This window comes from Colias philodice, chromosome 11 (assembly GCF_061535455.1).
Source record: "Colias philodice isolate Cphi_HAF_F1 chromosome 11, ilColPhil1 Martin Lab GWU primary, whole genome shotgun sequence".
Taxonomy (NCBI): Eukaryota; Metazoa; Arthropoda; class Insecta; order Lepidoptera; family Pieridae; genus Colias; species Colias philodice.
The window spans coordinates 9,144,014-9,166,650 of record NC_143096.1 but is presented as its reverse complement, the minus strand read 5'-3'; the positions used below and the strand labels follow the sequence as shown (position 1 = coordinate 9,166,650).

The 22,637-nt window shown below is 35.3% G+C and overlaps 3 protein-coding genes and 1 long non-coding RNA gene across 4 annotated transcripts; 2 read left to right on the top strand and 2 right to left on the bottom strand.

Moving 5' to 3' along the window:
- Window positions 1-421: 421 nt before the first annotated feature.
- Window positions 422-5,199, bottom strand: LOC149484793 (pre-mRNA-splicing factor ISY1 homolog). Its single transcript, XM_089701057.1, has 7 exons — window positions 5,100-5,199; window positions 4,903-4,925; window positions 4,387-4,550; window positions 1,354-1,557; window positions 930-1,079; window positions 696-787; window positions 422-620 (listed from the first exon to the last, which is right to left on the bottom strand). Exons 1-7 carry the CDS (start codon window positions 5,100-5,102, stop codon window positions 459-461), a joined length of 798 nt encoding a protein of 265 aa, XP_089557183.1. The 5' UTR covers window positions 5,103-5,199; the 3' UTR covers window positions 422-458.
- LOC149484794 (uncharacterized) lies at window positions 1,568-4,366 on the bottom strand. The gene is made up of 2 exons (XM_089701058.1): window positions 2,411-4,366; window positions 1,568-2,332 (listed from the first exon to the last, which is right to left on the bottom strand). Exons 1-2 carry the CDS (start codon window positions 3,771-3,773, stop codon window positions 1,734-1,736), a joined length of 1,962 nt encoding a protein of 653 aa, XP_089557184.1. The 5' UTR covers window positions 3,774-4,366; the 3' UTR covers window positions 1,568-1,733.
- A 5,909-nt stretch (window positions 5,200-11,108) lies between the features above and the next one.
- On the top strand, window positions 11,109-15,341 carry LOC149484792 (uncharacterized). The gene is made up of 7 exons (XM_089701056.1): window positions 11,109-11,383; window positions 11,471-11,663; window positions 11,746-11,829; window positions 12,136-12,286; window positions 12,561-12,856; window positions 13,134-13,261; window positions 14,880-15,341. The coding sequence occupies exons 1-7, from the start codon at window positions 11,225-11,227 to the stop codon at window positions 15,084-15,086; spliced, it is 1,218 nt and encodes a 405-aa protein (XP_089557182.1). The 5' UTR covers window positions 11,109-11,224; the 3' UTR covers window positions 15,087-15,341.
- A 1,668-nt stretch (window positions 15,342-17,009) lies between these two features.
- LOC149484791 (uncharacterized) lies at window positions 17,010-21,994 on the top strand. The gene is made up of 2 exons (XR_016316305.1): window positions 17,010-18,398; window positions 21,799-21,994. It is a non-coding gene; the product is annotated as an uncharacterized LOC149484791 (long non-coding RNA).
- The last annotated feature ends 643 nt before the right edge of the window (window positions 21,995-22,637 follow it).

Genomic DNA, 22,637 nt, shown 5'->3' with positions numbered 1-22,637 from the left:
GTTAACTTAAAAAGGCTTCAGTTGTGTCTCAATTTGTTTGCTTCATACTTATTTGGTCTGCAAAATTTTTAAGCTAAATTGTGTTCTATCGCATTGCACATCGAAGCGCAACTGAATTGTCATTGTTATTTATGAACATATTTTACTGTTTTAAAAAACTACTTATCGAGACAACATAAAAGTCAAACGATGTTTTTTCCTAGAATTCATACTTTTAATATAATCTCTAATAAAATCATGATTTGTAATGGTGTGTTATTGAACTAAAATAGCAGCCTGCTCTTCGAGTGTATTTATTTATTCACTAAATACTAAATTCACAATACTGAGTCACAATATGTACTTAATAAGTATCGTGTGTCCAAATCTTAGATATATTAAGACGAAAAAGGAAAAATAATAAAAGAATCGTTATTTGAAAAATATTATAATCTTATAGCCCTAAATTATAATCTACGTCAGCTCTCCTCGACTTTAACATCTAAACAGCCGTATTTTTCTAGAAGCTCCTGTTTCTTTCTTCTAAGAAGCGCTTCTTCTACGTCCTTCTGTGACGGCACTGCAACATGTGACACTGGCTTTTCTGAATCACTGTCATCTTCTATTCGCTTATCTTCGGGCTATAATAAGAAATAATGTTAGTCATGTGTAAAAAGCATCAAGTAAAAAGCATTGTTAGCTGAATTATTTCTTACATCTTCAGGATATATATTCTCTTCCTCTGGTACATCCTGCTCTTTATTCTCTTCCTTATTTCGTTTCCATTCGTCCACTGCTCGTGCTATGGCTAGAAAAAATATAAAGGCAAAGTTAATATCATGTTCATGCTTTAGAGTTTGGATGAAGATCACATCTTTATCTTTAAGGTAAGTGCATAAATGGTAGAAATACTAGTGTTATATATACTGCAGCAGACAATATGAACATACCCTCTTTTTCAGCAATTTGCTCTAAAGGTATCAAAAGACCATCTTCATCGTCTCGATACCCGTAGTAGTCCGCGTCCACGTCTCGCATCAAGTCCGCGCGAGTTCTGCGCGGAGGCGGCGGTGGTTCTTGTTCGAATAGCTCACGGACACCTGGGAAAAACTAGGCTTTAATGTGTCCTATAAATATAAATTTAATATTTAAAAGTAATACGTCAGTTTCGAGTAAAATTATTATAATGCGACGAAGAGACTTCAGAACAGTAGAGTACAGTAGATAACACTTATCTTTGAAAATGTCGTAACTTTAGACAATCAGTGGTTGAAAGCATAGTTTTAGATCTCTATCCAAATAGTGGTAGTATTAAATTTATTATTAAAAAAAAAATAGGAAACAGAAAAGTAAATATTTCCCAATCGTTCTTACCTGGTAGATCTTTTGCAGCACCAAAATATTTATAACCTCTATTCCCTGGAACTTCTTTCCCATCCTGGTCCAACATCTTTGGTCCCACGCGCGCATGGTCCGGCCCTCCGAGGGATTTGATCTGCACCTCCCAGTGACGTTTCTCCCTCATCAATTTGTTTATCTCATCGTTCAGATCCCGTATTCGAAACTCACCTAAACCAGCTGAAAGTTGGATAATAATGATTGATGGATTAGTTAGTTATAGTTCTTAATTGTATGTTGAAAATTGCAGATTAACTAAGTAGAAAATAAAACGTGGCTTAAGAATGTATAAGTTTTTATATTTATGGTTATATAGTTTGTGGTTTTATCAATGCATCGCAAATTGAAAATTAAATTTATGTTTTGCTTTTTTTGGATTTCTTTGTAGATTTGCGTTTGCTCTTCTTCGTTAGATCTGTTTTACTCTTCCCCTTTTTCTTCTTTCCCTTCTTCACGCTTGATTTCGATGCCTTGGACTTAATTTCATTTGTGCTACATTGTTGAGATATATTATTGTTAACTTGCTGCTGCTGAGGAATCTTCGGTGTGACGAGCTCAATTTCGAGATCTGTTTTTTTGTCTTTTGTTTCTAGTTTCTTTCCAATTTTAAGAATGAACACATCCTTTTGCGGATGTAACTGCTTTGCCATATCAACTGGCACTGGACAATTTGTTGGTGTGACATTAATAACTTTTCTATCTCTGCTGTCGTATCTTCTGTCCGATGTTTTATGAGTATACATTAAGTTAGAAGTATATGTATTTGAAGTCTTATCTCTCGGCAATTGAAACTGTATTTGGTCACCCGTGTTATATGGAGTTTCTTCACAGGAACACAGCTCTTGTATTCTTTCGTATTTACCATTTCTCTCAACTCTCGTGCTTTTCGGTACTCTGATCCTTAATTCGTTTGCATTAACTTTTGAGAATATTTCATCATAGTTGTTAGTACTACCTAAAATCAATTATGATATTTAATTAAAATAGTAAATGTCTCCCACAATTTTTTTTAAATTTATATTAATGTACTTACCCTGATCATATTGGTATATGTTATTATTTTGCACAACATATCCTCTATTAGATGCTTGTCCACTTGATAGCTGGGACACCGGACTCCCTGCTCGTCTTGAGGACATAGTGTGCATGCTACGTTGTACTTCTCTCTTTGTGAGAACATCTTCGTCTAAAAGAACCTTGCCCTGACAATCCATTTCTACATTCTGAAATGAATACATTGCCATTCCGTTGTCTTCTTTTTTAAGATAAGAAGTTTCGTGAGATTTCGTTGAAGCACTGAATGCTGTAGTGATTTCTTTACCAAGAAATGACATTCGCGTTGTAATTTCGATCATGCCTATAGAATCACAATGGTCACTGTCTCCGCAGCATAAATGAAACAGTTGTTTTGTAAGCGGTGTTGATGTCGTACATATTATATTGTCTTGTGGTTGCTCTTCTGTCCATTTTTTACATAATTCTTCCCTTAAACTCACGAAATCTTTGGTGTAATCCATATTCGTTTCAGCAATTTTTGTAATGCAGCTAGAGCAGGGAGGTTGTTTCGTAAGTTGTAAATGTATAATGAAGTCTTTTATGCAACATATTTTATCGTAGGTCATAGCGAAAAGAATAGATTTTCCAACATTTAAATTATTGAAATCTACAATTTTGCCATACGAAGAATCATACAGCACTATGGGCTGTTTTCCTAGAAATGTGGTAGATATAACAAGATTATTGTAATCCAATTCGAAACAATCACACTTCATGTGTATTTTGTTTATAATAAGTTCAATTAGAAATAAATGATATGGAAAGTTAACGTTTTCGCTAGCATCAACTGAAAGTTCTTTCTTTGTTTTAATGATATCATCACTTAAACTTTTTATCGACTCCCTAAGTGCGTTGGCTTCACTGGTTAATTTTCTGCTCATGCTGGCAATTTTGTTAATATTGCTCAGCACAGGTATTTGGGAACCTTGTGGGTTTTCCGAAAGCTTAGAAGAATTCAATAAATCATCCATATTTTGTTCGTTATCGGTTAAGAGATTGAGTTGTTCCTTGACTGATTGCGATTTCAGGCTTATACTTCGAGGACTCTCCGGACTTGATTTCCTACGACTTCCTTCACTTTTTAACGATATACGGGGTGAGTTTCGGTTTGAAGGAGGTGGACTTGGAGATTTCTGAACAGGGCTTATTGGCATTATTAACGGAGATGGCGGGGGACTGGATTGCAGGAATACTTGATTTTCAATTGTCGGCGACACGTCCAATATAGTGAGGTTTTGCGATTTTACACTTGTCTCTTTTTGCGATTTTATACTGCCTTCACGCGGACTAGCTATCACGGGAGATGGTGCTTTAAATACTTCGGTGCTAGGTTGGTCCATGTTTGTAATAAATACTTAATTGGAAAAATTACATAATTTTGAATTGAATGTGATATGAAATGTTACAAAATAATGGCATGGCCCTATGGTTTTTATTTAGAACACTAAAGTTAAACATAAGAATGAAGCTTATTTTATTAATGTACAGTAGAATCCTTTTATTATGACTCTGTTTATATTGACCAACCGCTTATTATGACGTATTACACAGCAAAGTTTTCATATAAAATTCTTAATTAAAGTCAGTAAAAATGACTTAGTTTATAGTGACATGTCGTTTATTGTGACCAATTTTTGATGAATTGTCCGGTTATACTGACCGAAATGAATTCTAACACTTTCAACACTTTTCAGTTTGGGAAAATTATGTGATATCCGACAACACTTTTTTTTGTTTGTTTTGAGTCTCAATGTGTAGGCATCTCTATTTTGTTTCTCTGTATTAAATACTAACAAAAACAGGAGATTGTTTATTTTATACAAAATGCTTTGTATGACGTCCGTTTATTATGACGTGTTTGATATTTCCCTTCAATGTCATTATAAACGGATTCCACTGTACCTACAAACAATATATTTGAATCAGTTATGTAAATAAAATAAAAATGCTTACCATTTTGTATTTGCGCTACTTTCTTTGCAATTTCTCTCACAATCTGTAATCTCCATTTTTCTGCCTGTTGAAGGTCATTGCACTCTGAAGCAAGGTATGGTCTGCGCTCCCTCTGACCGCCAGCTTCTTGCACTTGTGCTGCCCGCCATCGGGCTAATGTGGTCCTATATTATTATTATGAGTTAGTGGAACTTGAACATGTGATTGTTACCGTAGTTACTTTTCATTTTTGGTACTTATAATAGTTATTGGTTGGATTGAATGAAAAATGTACCTCTAGTATTGATTAAATCATAGATCTAGTTAATATTATGTTTTTGAGTGAAATTAAGAATTTAAATTCACAAAATGAATAAGCTTTTATCAAATACAATATGTTTAATTGTTTTGGGTGTATCTGTCAGGAAGCTATATTAAATATGATTTTTTATTTAGGTATGTTATGGTTAGGTACTTAAAATAAAACATATAGGTATATCCTTAATAGTTAAAACAAAATAAAGATCTTTTACTCACATAGCCTTCTCTGCATTCCTTGCCTAAAAAAAAAATATATTCATCGAACCATTTGACAAATGTGACAGAAATAAGAATTCATTTAATAATAAAACAACTAACTTAACTGTATTTTTTACATAATAACCTTTTATCAATATACAAGGCAAAGCTACAAAATGTACAAAACAGAGAATAATAAAGCTAGAACAACTTACCATCTTAATTCGTTACTACAGTCTTATTCAAAGATATTTGGGGTTCATCAATTAGTTATACGGAATTATAATGAACACTAATAGATTTAAAAAAAACTATCAAAACTATGCAGTAAACAAGGAGTATGTACACATTATCCACTTACTACAGACACATGACAATTGACAGATCACTCGACACTCACCACAGAAACTACCTAATAGCACATGTCAGTTGTCTTTTTGAGAATTGTATGTCAATGTCATCCATCTCATGTCAGCGAGCATGTCAGATTGTCAGCGTCCGTCGAGGGTGTCTTCCGATATGCACTGCAACCACTGCACAGTGCACAGTGCAGTGCTATCACTGTAGAAAAATTCGTTCCGTTATGGACTGCCAGTATACTGCCGCAGTACCCTAGGGAAATTTATGACGTCATTAATCGCCGCCATATTCTACTGTGAGCACTGGCGTTTTCGAGGTAAGGTACTCGCAGTACTTTGATCACGTGATCAGTCCACAGACCTATTATACATTATACTCTTTGCCACAGAGCAAGTAATATGATCAGTCAAAACCACTCGAGTGCCTAACGTCTTATAAACAAAGCTACAGTATAATCAGAAAATTTTAAAGTTCTGTAATTCGAGCTGAAAGTTCTTTTTTATTCTTTTTTATGAAAAAGTACTTACTTTTATTATATTTTAAATTCAATTTACAATTAATATTAATTAAAATATTTTTAATTGGACAGTACTCCAAAACAGTTTATTTTTATGTTCTAGAAAACTTTAATACACTCATTTGAATGCTGCGTCAAAAAATGCGGCTGACAGTATACTGGATTGCGTTCCGTTTTAAATCGTAACCAGTATAACTGGATAAAAACGAACGGCTTCACAGTATACTGAATTGACGTCACACCTTACAGTGGTCGCAGTGCATAACGGAAGACACCCAATACTTTCGACACTTGGTAAAATTCAGAACTGATGCCGTTATCCTTGCGTTATAGATCAAGAGCAGTGCCGGTTTTAGCCTTACCAGCGCCCTGGGCGAGATTTATACGGTGCCCCCTAACTGCAATTCAAACCCATATGAAATAAATTAGTTTAAAAAACTAAAAAAAAGCTTTCAAGATAGATACCACTAAAAACTTAGATCATTAAGTAATAAATAAATAAATAAATATTATAGGACATTATTACACAAATCGACCTAGTCCCACAGTAAGCTCAATTAAGGCTTGTGTTGTGGGTACTAGGCGACGATAAATATAATATAGATAATAACACCCAGACCCAAGAACAAATAATTGAGTTCATCACACAAATATCTGCCCTGGCCGGGGATCGAACCCGGGACCGTCGGCTCAGTAGGCAGTTACTTTACCACTGCGCCAACCGCGTCGTCGCGCGTTTTCATGGTTCTTACATCTTGCCAGACACAAAAATAAGTATCATATCATCAAATCTTAGATCATTACTTAATGATCTAAGCATCAAATTCACATAACTACCTAAAAGTGTAACAAATTTGAAATAACCCACTAAAAACATTAGTTAGCTATAATTATTAAAAAAATAATAGTATAATATATAAGTAATAAAGTTATTACTTATCTTTTACGGGGACTTATGTTGATGGAATTTCACGTATCTCGATGACACAATAACTAAAAAGTCATCAACTTTCCTAAAATAAGGAAAGTCTGGCCGTCGTGGGCTCTTGGGTTATTAGGTTTAAATCATGGTTTAAATTAAGAATTTTTTTAAGCTAATGCATAGCTTCGATCGCGGGCCTTGAGCGCGGGGACCGAATCCAGAAATTTAGTAACGAAAACCCTCACGCTCCCACTCCGACGGGTGCGGAGGTGTGGCTTGAAGGCATAGCATGCAATAGCTTTACCGCGGCAGGCCCCGAGTGCCACACGTCTTTTTTTATTTAAAAAAACCTTAGAGCATCCTAAAGAGATCAATTTTTAAATTAAATGGCTTCATAATATATCTAGCTCCATTTAATTTTACGGCTTTACGGGCTTTACTAAACGGCTTTTTTTTTGTAACTTCCCTGATACAAACACGAATTTTGAGCAAAGATACAAAGGAGACTTTCGTCACAGAATACTTAATAGTTGCTTTCGTGTCGGCAATCCAATCGTTCCTGAGATAGAATCTCAATAAACAGGGCAATGTAGCAATACATTCAAGATTCTCTCGCTTGTTCAATGTTCTCTCGTATTATTTCATGACTTGAGGACTTAAATCATTACATCATTATGATCTAAGCTTTAGGACCGAGTATATTATACACACAACTCTATGAAATATTCTGTTGGCTATAATATATTACTCTGTGTAGGTACTCTATTAGGTACATACTCCCCGTTTTCCAACAGCACTAGAGCGCATTATGAGGCATAATGCTTAAGGTGATGAATTAATTTTTCTAACATTTACGGCCCTTTTTAAACCTTCGTAATTTTTATATTATTAAAGTTGTCGTGATGAAAATTCTTGACAAGAAAGTTCAATAGTAACTCAATACGTCTACCGTTTTAGAAACATGATTCCATGATATTTTCTCGATAGAAAAAAAATACAAAGTTCTCATTGTTATTTTTTTTTAATCTCTGGCATCTTCAAAATAACAAACGTAAAGTTACGACTTTTTGGATATTAACTATAAAATATACAACCTATACGTCTACCGATTCAGAATTTTGAAATATGCGATGGTTTTGAAATAAACAAGAAATACTTAAAATTAGCGCGCGACCAGCCAATATAGTGAGAGCCGCCCTGTACCTTCCTACCCCGATCGCTGCACGAGTCATTCTCGCTACGGCCGTCACACGGGGAACTTGTGTCGCTCGTGCAATCGTAACAAAGGGTGACAACACGATAAGACAAAATGAGACAAATGGGGACAATAAAGAAAATAAGAAGAAGAAACATAAAGGTTGGAGGAAAAAGAATGCTTACAATTGGAACAAATTAATGAAGTAAGTTGGTTTTATTTTAAATTTGATGATAATTGTATTATAGACGATGTTTGATATGTACCCCTGTTTTAAGTACATAACGAATGTGTAAGGTTTTTTCATTTATAGCATAGATAATCTTTTCAGAAATCCGGAATCCAGAAGGAAAATAAACCCACTGATTGTTCACAATGTGAACCCACTCCTTCGTAAGTACCTTTATTCAGTCAAAAATGTATGTTATCAACGCTCTACTGGTTTTATCGCATGATTTCATTTTTAACAAAAAGCAACAAAGTGCAAAGAAATAAAAAATCATGGTGAACTTAGTGGAAGTATGGCGGATGTAATATGGAACAGGAGCTCATTGGAGTAGTATTATATTTAAAAAAAATACGAAAAAATTTCAAGAATTACATTTCTTAGTAGGTGGTAGATAAGTATGTTGTATAAAGAATTTGATGTTGATATTTATTTCATTTATACTTACTACACCTGTGCGGGAAATTGCTTAGTACTAAAACAGGTTTATATTCATATTTACATAGTAATGTGAGTTTTAATTTCGAAAAATTTTGTGTAAGTATATTAAATTGAGTTCCTGGGTGATCTGGAAACACAATTGGGCCCGGAAGATGGCGCTGCAGTCACTCCTCCTAATCACATGAACCGATTTGGATGAATATTTGTGTGCACATTTCATTGTTGTGGGATGATTGGTTGATTCGTTTTCACATTAGCTAATATTATGTATTTTTGTTGTTAGCAAGTAAACTTAATTTAATGTTTAATACATTATTATTGGTATAAATAAGCCAGTGTTCGTCTCACATTGCTGTACCTGCCTACCTACCCTACCAGGGCCTAACTTTGTACTGGCTATTTTATTTTGATTATTTGTAATGAATAATTAGAATTATTATAATAGAGTGCAAAAAATAAATACATGCGTCAATATATTTTGTGTTTTTTTAAAGTGAAACTTTTATAACATCGTCTCAAACTTTTTGGTCTGTGTAGCGCATGTCGCGTGACGGTCGGCTGCCGAGTAGGTATCTACTCGGCAGCCGACCGTCACGCGACATGCGCTACACAATGCAGTGTTCGGAACAGTTCGAACAGTTTCACTTTTACCGTGGTTTCATAAAACCACACAACATTTTTTTAAACAATTTTTTTATTTAAAAAAATATCATTCCGACCGCGGCTTTGCCCGCGTGGAATTAGGTTATATCGTGAATCCTGTTTTATCCCACAAAAGTGTTCAGTTCGGATAAAAAGTATCCTATCTGTAAATCCAGGAAATTAGCTATATTTTATCAAAATAGCTATATTTTATCAATTAGTATTGACTATTGACGTGATTAAGTAACAACTAACAAAAAAATATACAAATTAACATCCAAAGTTTCGCATCAGTTTTACTGTATTAGTGATATCTTCCACTCTTGACTTTGACTGAGAAGAATTAGGGTTTATAACTTCTTTCAGAAATAGTACCTTTCATTTCTGGGCATGATGTAATATCTACGTCAGCATCAAATTCTATCTAAATCAATTCAGTAGTCCGCGTTATTCAGTACCATTTCATTTTTTCAGAGTAACAATATTTTTTGTTATTTTAAAGATTATTTATAACCTGTATTATTTTGTAATAAAGTAAACATTACGAAATAATAATAATGTCTAAGTAGTTGTTAAAAAGAGGATTATTTGTTTATAAGCAAGAAAATAAAACCAATGAATCAACAATAAAATAAATGTATAACAATATTATAACTGTATGACGACTCCATACATGTTTGTCCCGAGTCGGCCAGCGGCAGCGCGGCGAGTTTGGAAGAATGACTTCGCGCACACCCGCGTTCGCGATAGCGAGCTATTAGACTCCGCCCGCCAGGCAGTGGATTTTTTTTTGTGTATCGTCTTAACGTATGTTCCAACTACAGCAACGCTTCGCACAATCGAGCACTAGAAAAGTAATGCGCGTGAATTGATGCGTGCAATCGATTTATCGTTAGTAATTATTAATTGTTGGAAAAAAATTTAAAGCTTTCGTTTCATTGTAGTTTTTTCGAAATAATCAAAGTTAATTCAAATTGTGTTAAAAAAATAAATATACCTAAGTATGGATGAAGGTACAAACATTGAAAAAAATGTTAATGAAATAATCAAAATCCAAATTACATAAAATAACCGTAAATATTTTTCAACCAATTATTATGTATACCACTTTATTTACACATTAATGAGGTTATTGCTAACTATGAATATTTTTTTTTTCAAAACTGAACTTAGCGCAACCTGCTGGTGCGTTTCATGTTCCAATTAAGCATCAGCATAATTCGGCATTGTGCGGCACTGAGTCGCATTATGCTCTGTAATGCTAGGCGTCCATTAGAGGCGGATCGGGCCGGGCCGCATCGCAACGGGCCGTCTCTAATGGACGCGCTGTTTGCTCCTGCGTCCACCTGTACGGGGCGCGGCGGACCGCCTAGGCGGATTTTATCTAACAGACGCTCGCCGCTTACATCCGCCTGCCTGCGTCCACTAGACGGGTCGGGGCGGGCCGGGCCGCAGCGCACCGCCAGCAGAAATCCGCCTGCGAAGCGATATCCGCCAATGCGTTGCGGCCCGCCCCGACCCGATCCGTCGCTAATGGACGATGTTTCATACAAAACATAGGCCGGAGTATTTTTGCGTTGCGATGCGGCCCGGCCCGATCCGCCTAGTGGACGCCTAGCATAATTGGAAAACAGCCACTGTTCCGTGGCCACTGTAGTGGATCAATAAAATTTATTAGAAAGAACGTCAATCAATGTCAAAAGTCAAAACTCAAAACATCTACCTATTGCTCGGAAGTCGGAGCACTCAGCAAGTCAGCACAGTATTACGTGGTATTACGTCTTTCTACTCATGTGGTATTACTTTACTCTATGAGTCGGAGCAATCAGCAATTACCTATTATTAACTATTGGTATTGTGTGGTATTGGCGATTTTACGATTTATCGGCTGTTGTGTCGGCTGTCGGCATATTATAACAAAGTAGACACACTTCTCTTAAAATCTGAGGGAAAAGAGGAAAATCTAATTTAATCATTAACAGAAAACAATTAATTATATTCTTTACTCACTATTGATAGTAGATAAGCGAAAGTAATATGGCTTGTGCGAAAATCAAACGTGAAAATTTTTCTTACTGGAATAATATTCCATCAGATGTATTAATCCATATCTATAGTTATTTAAATTTTGAAACACTCTCTACATGCTTTAGAGTGAACAAAGCTTGGAGGGACATGGGAATATATTACTGTGATGTGAGTTGAAGCTTATAATATTTATTAGACTAATTTTCTTTATAGTATTAACTATCCACACACTATTTAAATTATTTATTATTTTAGCATTATAGATTATGGGACAGAATGGTGAAAGAATGCCTTTCTAATTATGGAGAGAGCCATGGGTTAAGATCATGTATGACCAGTAAAGAAACCTATCTAAATGCTCTATTATGGCAAGATGTCGCAAAAGCAAAGCGACACATAAGAGATTATTACCAAAAGGATGGCATTAAACATATACATGTTTGCAAAGGTAGGTTTTGTAATTAATAATTATTATATTATATTACAATTATTGTGGTTTACAAAAATAACATTTTGTTTTTTTTTTCTAGAAATGCTTATTGTGGTTACCGATAACTGTGTTATTATATTGAATGTATATAACTTCAAAATGATAAGATTAATGAATATTAAATGTAAGTATTGTGTAATTGAATACTTGCCTTGGTAAAGCATTGAGGGTAGAAATATTTCGTTCATAGTCTAATAAAAAATGTTAGTTCTTAGTGTAACTATGATTAATACAAATTTCTATACAGTACTATACTTAAGTAAATTTTTTTATAGAATTTTCTTAACCTAAGGTAGAGAAGGTAAGTGGGCGCGTCTTTCTGAAAAGTAACATGGGGAGCATTTTGTTGCAAAATAATGGTGACAAAATGTTTATAGTACTCTAGGGTTAAACACTTTGCTGTGTTTTGATAGACATTGATCCAAAACAGGTGTTGATTATCAAGAGTCTGCCACATTGTTCACTATACTCAGTGCTCCCGTACCTGGTCTAGAGGAGTCTCACACTTTGAAAATATACAAAAAGGGAATCTGCCATTGCACTGACAGCGAATACAGTCATCCAATTCCGAAGACAACTCTGTAAGAATAAATATTGTATATTTAATTTTTTTATAAAATTAAATTTTTAATGATAGACAGTAGCACACACAATCAGCAACAAGATAAAAATTACCTGCCAAAGGGAATAACCAATTGTTTTATCTGCGAAAACTACATTCTATTCTGTGCATTATTTTTTGCCTGATACATATTAACATATTATTTAGATTTTAGATGGCCAAAAATTTAAGTCTAAATTTTTTTGTATAAATGTTATCATGATACTTTTACACATCCCTAAATCAATTCACAGGTACAGTGTACACGACAGGGGTTGTTACTTCTTTGACGAGAGTTACACCCTCTGGGTGTTCCTTCCAAAATGTGGTCGGCACTTATGTCTTATGGCCCGGTACTACGGTCAGAGGGAGCCTGTTTACAGCCTGTCTGTTCATACAAATGGCATATACATCTACTTGCTTAATGGCAGTGTTCTGTTTATGGATAAGATGAGCAGGAACATAAGCATAATATTCCGTGTGAATGCACCAGCACGGATATTCGACTTGAAGCCGCTCACTTTTGATCGCTTGACTGTTATTTATGGAAGTAAGTTAATTTTTTGGTTTCTTATATCTTGTTTGAGTAGATTCATATAGGTTTTCATAGACTAACATCAATTTTAAAATAGTAATGAAGTTATATACTACATCGAAACATGCTGTATAAACAATTTTTGCTTGCAATTGATAGTTTTATGGCTAATATTTGAAATTTCCTTCAACATTGACAAGTTAACTTCTGAACATCGAGTTTCATTATATACCTAGGCTAAATTATAATGTCTGTAATATGCAAAATTTTCTCAACATTATGCTCTCTCCAGCAAACGACTCCCAAGATCCGAGTATATATGAGAATAAGCTAAGGAATTCAAAGGTTTTGGTATTTCCTAACCTGTCCGCAGCCGTCATGCACGGCGATATGTTACTGCTAGGGTTTGACGATGGAGCGGTATGATAGACTAATATAGACCAGTAAATTTTTAAAGCTTCGCTTACATTGCTTAAAAAATTGTAACAAGATAGTATTTTTTTCAAAAATTATGTTTTTCTAACTATACAGACTTTATGGTTGCAGTTTATTTTTATGTGTTTATTGGGAGCTTTGCGAATTTTAATGAGCAATTATTTTGAAAACTTGGCTATTTGTGCGAATGCATGTTCATGTTGTTCTTTTTAATGTCAATTAGTGTCTATCTAGTGCTATTTATATATAATACTGAATAATAATACGAAATATAATGAAATTTCTCATTATATCAAGCAAATAGGTTCCAAATTGTTTATATCAAGTAATTCGGTTGAATTATACCATTCAACCGAATCATCTCATTTCCTATCACAATCCTTACGTTCCATTCTTAATGCCGCAGCTAGGCTATGCTCCTCGTGCTGCTCATCGCGCTGCCGTTATTCGCCGCGACATTGCCCTCTCTGGCCACACACTGCTCTACTCGCGCGATTATTCGCGACGCTCCTCACTTGTCATTTGCCTTGTCTCACGAAATGGACGTTGAAACGGTGGCAGCGTGCGCGCTATGTATAGCTAATTATGTTAATGTAGTACATCGTCGTTGTCGTCCTCAAACATAAAAAACATTAACAATTTTTCATTTGACCTTTCCATGCTTGGCGACGACATAATTATTAATTTCCAATTTTGCATACGTGTGCGTCTTGCGCGAGCGCTCGATGCGGATTGCGATCGCGCGAGTATGTGGCCAGGCATTCGCACTCGTATTGCCGGTCCTTTGACTCGCGCGCAAAAGCCGACAAAATAGGGAGCAGTGAGCAGGACGAAGAGCACAACGAGTGGCATGACGATTGACGAGTAACGTGGCCACACTATGCCTTTGCCTACTTTCCTCGTTACTTCCCATATCACTCGTCCAGTATGTGGCTGGCGTATAAGATTTAAATTCATTCGCATGTATTTCTTTGGATATTAATATAGCACCAGCATGAGCGGACCTTTTATCCACCAGTCTATATTATCACATTATCATTTAATTGACTTGTGTTTTTTTGGCCATATGAAAAAGCAAAAAATGAACTACTTTAAAATATATTCATTGCAATTGACCATCAAAATGTGTACTGCGAAACATTTTCCTTTTTCTGTATATCTCTTACTTCTCCATTCTCCTTAAGGCTAAAATACTATACATGTGTACATAGCGCATATTTAATATTTAGGGTTGGTTTCACAGCTTCTTATTATGTTCTCCATGTAAAAGGCAATTATGGAAGATAACGTAATAATTTATCGAATAGGCTATGAAGAAGCAATAAGCAAGCGGTGAAACCGACGGTCATTTTCCATCAATTTTAATAGCCTACATACAATGCCACACCATACAATGAAGAACTACACCCACAATCACATTTTAAATGTGTCTGAAACAAAACTCTGCCTACGCGTCTATTAGGCAAAGTTTTCTTGTGAGCGCTACCATTCGCGACTTTGAACATTACTGCCACAAATTAGGGTTCTATATTCAATGAGTGTTTCGTATAAACTACTATTCCTAGATGAATCACATACGTCAATGTATCATTTTTTTCTTTAGTTCGGCATATACAAGCCTGGTACGATGTCCACTGAGCTTGGTGGAGCCCCCGAACTACAGTTTCGTATAAAATTCAGTGACCAGCCCCCAGTAACCATTCGTCAGTTGGACGTGCACGAATGTTTCGGCAAACACACTATATTCGCACTTATAGGCAACAGGATTGCGAAAATAGTAATGACCTACCCGCAGTATTATAATTATTGAATTTTGATGTATTTTTGTTTATTGTTTTTGAAGTACATAATTTATTTCTGTTAAATCACAAACTGAAACACGGATACATGTTGTTTTAAATGTGAATTTTATTCATTCGTATCTTTAGTAAGAGCCAAGAGGTCTTATCTTTTAACGTACACGTATTTAATGTATTTTAGTCACGTAAATGTATTCTATGTTGTCTATAGTTAATATCATGTATGTTGTAGGTGTATGAAAAAAGAAAAAAAAAAACAATTAGCATAGTAAGACGTAGCAAGTAGCTTAAATAGATTTATAACGTCTGACTTTTATCCAAAGCAAATGATTTTAATTTACATATAAATATATATCCTTTTAATCAACCTTGGGATGATTTTGTATGAATATATTATAAGTATTCAAAATTTTAATCTTGATAAATGATTTATTTATATAAACTATTGTAAGTATTTATTTTTATACATACTTAAATATTTTTACCAAATTCGGATTACGTAGGTACGTAATTATGTTAAAAATTATATCTAAGGGTCAGCTCACACCGAGACGCGACGCGACGCGTCTGCCCCCCTAGACAATTAGTGGCTTTCTATTAGCGTAATGTTGAATAGAATAGATTATGAATGTATGAGATTGACGTTTGATTACGACGACGACGACGATTGATTACGTCAATCTCATACATTCATAATATGTATTCTATTCTATTCAACTTTACGCTAATAGAAAGCCACTTGTCTAGGGGGGCTGAGTCTTATGAGGTGACCCTTACTCGTAGCTCTAGTAAAGCGTTTAAGATAATAATAATTATCTGTTTAGGTTTAAGATATGGATGTATATCGAAACTCAAATTAATGTCTATCTATTTACGTTTAAATAAGCATAATATGAGGTAAAAGATACCTATTATATAAATATAATATGTATATCAAATTAGGGCTGAGGGGTAAAAAACTAAAGTTTATTAATATGTCTTTACCTAAAAAGTATCAAATAGGGGCCGTTCATAAAATACGTCACAAAAAAATAAATGCCCCCCTCCCCCCCCGGTTGTCACGCTGTGTCACACTTTCTGTGACCCCCCCCCCCTGGAAATATTTCGTCACAAAAACTAAGACCCCTCCCCCCCTAAACATGATCAATTTTGATTGATAATACACATATTTTGATATTAGAAAATTTTATTTTTATTTTTATAATAAAATTTAAATATTAGCGCTCATGTTGAAAAAAATAAATATATCAAGTTACAATTTATTGTAATAAATATATATACATTTAAATATCTGTATCACTACATAGTATAAAACAAAGTCGCTTTCCCTGTCCCTATGTCCCTATGTCCCTTTGTACGCTTAAATCTTTGAAACTACGCAACGGATTTTGATGCGGTTTTTTTTAATAGATAGAGTGATTCAAGAGGAAGGTTTATATGTATAATAAGATCCATTAAGTAGTGGAGAAGTACTGTTATTTTTGAGGTTTCTAATGTGATGTCGTAAAAAATTACATTTATTCCGCTTACATTGCAAACGCAGGCTGAACCCTACGAGTTCTATCAAAATAATGTACTAAGTATTGTACACATTGAAAAAGTCTACGGAAAAGTCCGTGATGGTATATGTCTATCTCTTATGGATAACCCACAATTACATTTTTTTGTCATTTACTTTTTACGACAAATAATGGCTAATTTTCGAAGCGATTTTGAACAATACAGCATTAATTCTTAACCAATTAAATACCTTAAATACATTGTTCATTTAATATAGATCTATATGGCCCTTTACACCGTATGATTTAAGTGAATATTTTCGAAGATATTACAGATTTAAAAATTGCGGGACGTAGCGTTTGCGGCGGTACCGGCCGGCCGCCGCGGCCGTGCCATTGCACCCATGCGAAGCATGGGCGGGTCGCTAGTTACTTATACGAAATAAATGACTTCTATCATTACAAAATTGAAAAAAAAACTCAGTAAAATTTTTTCATGAACGGCGAACGTCACGCTGCCGTAGACCCCCTGTCCCCCCTTGTCACATCTTGTCACACTCGCGAAAGCCCCTCCCCCCCCTTGTATGCGAACGTATTTTATGAACGGCCCCATACACAGTGTATTGTATATATTTGAATTTAATTCACAAAATTGTGGATTTGTAAATAATAAGTAATTAGTTAGATTACTTATTATTTACACATACATACATAGTCACAGCAGTGTGCCAAACATATTAATATGTTTAAAAGTTTCTAATAAGTATTATGCCTTAATCTTTGAGAACTTTTTTTTGCTGTCGCTGGTCTTTTCCATTATTTTGTTACAAATTAAAGATAAGAAAATTGTTGTAGAAAATGTGATTTTTAAATTTGCTTTTTGAGATCGTTATGAAACATAATAGGTATATATCTACGATATTGATTAAATATGTGTATATGGTTCTATGTTTAGCATTAAACATTATTCTCACGTGATCTCAATGTCTATTTAGCCAAATCATTTTAAGAATACCTACAATATAGAATAAGGAGCTTTACAACTTGGATTAATTTATAATTTTATTTATTATTAGTTATTACTAAAAGTTTTAATTATGTTACGCTTGAATATTGTAGGCGATACAAAAATACGCGTGAATTTCGATGAATTTATAGGATAACTATGATACCGCCTGATATTATGATAACAGAAAGACTGTTTGGAAAATGTGCTTTGGTGAACGGGAACGGGATTGGATGGATGAGAAGACGAGTACAGTTCTAAAAGAATGCGCGTTAGCAAGGTTAGAATGTCACTTAAGCCTCTACTGCACGTCCGCAGATGCATCCGCGGACGGACGCAAATGCACCCGCAGACGAAATTCCACCAACCGATCACACGTCTGTTGAATGTTGATCTTTCTGTCTGAGTTCAAACTAGGCAGACGCTACTCGTGCGCATGGATATTAATAATAATTTATTCATTTATTCAAGCAACCAGGACTCATTTTGTTAGTAACAATTAATACCATATTGAAAGTAGTCGCCGCAGCTGTAACGCGTATATAGCGCCGCGAACGCTTTATATAAACGGCACGAACGTCATTGAACGCTTTCGGTTGGCTGACGGATGGTCGTATGACCAATCAATTTAAGCCAAACATTCGTTCGTATCGTTTGTCTAAGTGACATTCTAACCCTGCTAAGCTTTCTATTAAAAAGGAAAAATAGTCGTTTTTATATCTCTCTTTCTAACTTATTATTTAAGACTGAATTGTTTTAAAAAATATTTTTTGTTTGCAAATTATATAATTTTTTCCGGCCAATTTTCTGTATACAGGGTGTACCAAAAAGTAGTGATGAACGGAAGCTGAGAGGTAGAGGACCTAGAGGGCTATCCGAATCACCCCCATGTATGTTATGCGATTTTTCGTATTTTCGGAGTTATGACGTTTTTTTTCAATTTTTCACCTATCGCCGAGTACGATGATATTTTCACTCATGCTGACGTCAATGATTGCGGAAGATTTTATTTATTTATTTAAATTCTTTATTTAACACACACAAAAAAAAGAATATACACAAAAATAAAAGAACAAAAAAAGAAAATCATATTAACATGTTAAATAGGCGGCCTTATCGCTATAAGCGATCTCTTCCAGGCAACCTTTGGATAGGATTTGTCATACGAATTAGAATTAGATGGGTGGTGTTTGATTTAAAAGAGAAAAAATAAAAAAAAATCATGATAATAATAATAAAAAAAATATGTACATACATATACATATATTATATATATAATAAAATAGATACCAATACTATAAATACATGCTATAAATACACATACATACATATATACTTACATACATACATACATGATACATAATACATAACTATGTATAAATAAAAATATTACAGCTCGTTGAAGAAATGGTTAAAAATTAGTTTTTTAAATATGTGCAGAGATTTAGCGCGACGTATGGTTATCGGAAGTGCATTCCACAGGAGTATGGCTTGAACATGGAACGAATTATGATAAAATTTGGTCTTGTGAGGTGGAATTTTTAAAAGTACATTTTCAGAGCATCGAAGGTTGAAATCCGTACTCTCACGAAATTGGAATTTTTCCTTAAGGTAACTGGGAGTATTAGGATGGAACAGGACACGGTATAGGAGTTGGAGAAGGTGGGAGTTCCGACGCTGACGTATTGGTAACCACTTGAGCTTTTTCCTGTATTGAGAGACGTGGTCATACTTGCGCAAGCCAAATATGAAGCGTATGCAAACATTTTGGAGTCGCTCAAGTTTGTCCAACTGGATTTCGGTCAGGTCGGGATAACAGGCATCGGCATAATCCAGGATGGGAAGGAGAAGGGACTGTGCAAGAGAAGTTCTGGTGGAAATGGGCAAGAAGTTACGAATTCTCATGAGTGAATGAGATGAGGCAAAGATTTTTTTATTTAACTCATTGATTTGTGGTTGCCAAGATAACGTCCGATCAATGGTGACGCCTAAGCTTTTGATGCTATCACTGAATGGTATGATGTAACCGTCTACAGTAATAGGGGGTAAACTAGACCATCCTATCCTTGATATGTAAGAAGAGCTGCCAATGAGAATCGTTTTAGTCTTAGAAGGATTAACAACTAAGCCATGTGCTTTACTCCAATTCATAATCAAGGAAAGGTCGTTATTTGTAGTAGCTATGGCAGACGGTAAATTTTCAAACGTAGACATCGTGTAGATTTGGAGATCATCTGCATACATGTGTGAGAAGGAAGTGAGGGAAAGTGAGATAGAGTTTATGAATATAGAGAAGAGAAGAGGAGAGAGGACGCCACCTTGTGGAACACCAGCAGTGATATCAGACCATGTAGAAAAAGTGTTGTCAATTTTGATCCTTTGCTGGCGTCCCAACAAGTAACTTTCGAACCATACAATCACCGATGGAGATATGTTAATTGAGCGTAACAGTCCCATTAGAATGTCAAAATCAACAGTATTGAAGGCATTACTGAAGTCAAGTAATGTGAGGATGGTGAGCTGCTTATCATCTAATCCTGCCCTTATATCATCGGTGATCTTGGTGAGAGCAGTAGTCGTACTATGTCCAGGACGGAAGCCGGATTGGAAGGTATTTAGAATATTGTTTTTATTAAGGAAAGAACTTAACTGTTCATGAACTAACCGTTCAAGAACTTTGGATAGGAAAGGAAGGATGGAGATGGGACGGTAGTCGGAGAAGGAAGAAGGATTTGGCTTCTTAGGCAATGGAACGACATGGGCGTCTTTCCAGGCATTAGGAAATATTCCGTTACTGATAGAGGAGTTGAATATGTAAGTGATGACGGGAGCAAGGATATCTAGGATAGGAAGGATCATACTACGACCGATGCTATCACTACCGACGGCTTTGGATGAAATCGATGATATGCTCTTCTTAACACCACATACGGTGAATTGTTTGAAAGTGAACGGTTGATATTGAGGAGTTGGACAAGATGAAAGATTACTCAATGTGCGTGACTTAAGTTCTGGATTAAATACAAGAGAATTATGTGTAAAGTGGTTGTTCATTAAATCAATGTTAGTGTTAGGAGGGAGAGATAGTTGCTGCTGTTTGCCAACTCCTAAGGACTTAAGAAATTTCCAAATCTTAGCTGGGTCGCCGTTCTCGACCGAATTGGAAACGTGGCGTCGCTGAGCATCTCTACACAAAGTATTGCAGTGATTCCGTATCATATTGTATTTCTCCCTGTTAGCCGGTGAGTTGTTCGATTTCAATTTGGATTTCGCCCTGTTTTTTGAGTTAATAACTGACTTGATTTCATTAGTCAACCATGGTGCCGGTAGTTGTTTAATTCTTACAGGTTTAATAGGAGCATGAATATCATATAATTGCGTTAATAACGAATTAAAAACAGTGACCATATCGTTGACGTCACTTGCACCATACACCTGCCCCCAGTCCAGCCTTTCAGCGTCATTCGCCAGTCGATTCAAGTCCATATCACCAAAACTTAACATATCACCAAGACGAGAGACTGCCACAATTTGGACGAAATAACCCGGAAATTCATAGTAGCAGAAGAAACCATTAAAAATGATAAAAGGGTATTCAGACATTTAAAAGACAACTTTTTACGGTGATGTCGCACTTGCATTGAGCAACAGCGGGGTTATTTTAAAAATTTCTGGTAATTAAACACCTATTTATTGGTTTTAATGATCATCATGTTAATTCAATTTTTGCACTTACCACATTTAGATTTAAATTTTTCGATTGAAGCCTTCTCAATAATTAAATGAAATTTTCAGGGTAGCTATCTGATAGATAGAGCAAGTTTTTAAAAGTCAAACGGAAAACTTTTTTTATGTGATTTTATTTTTTTACGGGCCCTTGAAGTGGTGAACATACTGGGTAATTTTATCTTTCTTGCCATTTAATTCTTTTTTTTATTCCATTCAAAGATCTAACGTTAGTAAATGTTACCATACTGAATTGGCCTATCTTTCAGCTTAGCACACAAAAAAAAATCAACAATCTTCCGCAATCATTGACGTCAGCATGAGTGAAAATATCATCGTACTCGGCGATAGGTGAAAAATTGAAAAAAAAACGTCATAACTCCGAAAATACGAAAAATCGCATAACATACATGGGGGTGATTCGGATAGCCCTCTAGGTCCTCTACCTCTCAGCTTCCGTTCATCACTACTTTTTGGTACACCCTGTATAAGACTCTCTTATCTCTATATTATAAGGATATTTTATACCTGGTTGTTGTAGTAGGAATAAATGTTTAGAATAAGTCTATTTATTTATATAATACACATTTATGTATCCCTAACATATATTTTTGTGTGTGTTTAAATAATGAATGTACCTATATGTTATTATGTGTTATTGGAAAATAAAGAAAAGTGTGAGGAAATATTTTCGTGTTTTATTCCATATCCCATTTAGACCGTAGGTACCTACCTAGGAATAAGAACACAAAGTTCAATATTCAATTATCTTTATTACATTTGTAACACAATGTATGCAAGTTGACCGCACTCACAACTAGATGGCGCCAGCTGTCGTATCACGATATTTAGATCTCGCTATCGTTTATCTCACTAAGAATAGTGACCTTCGGTCGCATACAAATGTTTGTTCGGGGATTGTTGGTGGTTGTTTGTTGAGTTGGTGGTTGTTTGTTCTTGGTCGTTTGGTCTCGTTCTCAGCGTTCTGCTCGCTGATCAAAAAATAAAATAATTAATTAATTGATTAATTAAAATCAATTAATTAATTGAATAATTTGATAATTCATAAATAACTTGTTTGTTTCTGAGTTATTAAATTTTTATTGCGGCCAGATGTAAATAAATACATCCTGCAATCATGCCGCCGCCGAGCGTACCGCCGCTGCCGCAGCGACGGGCGACTCGCCCGCGCGCACTGGGCCGCAGGGTCTATAGCCGGTCGGTTGCCGCACTTGAAATGGGCCTGGACGCCATTGCCGCTTCCGGCCAGGCCGCAATTGTGGCCCGTTCAACGACAGCTGGCCGGCGTCCTGTGTTGGTGTCGGAACCTC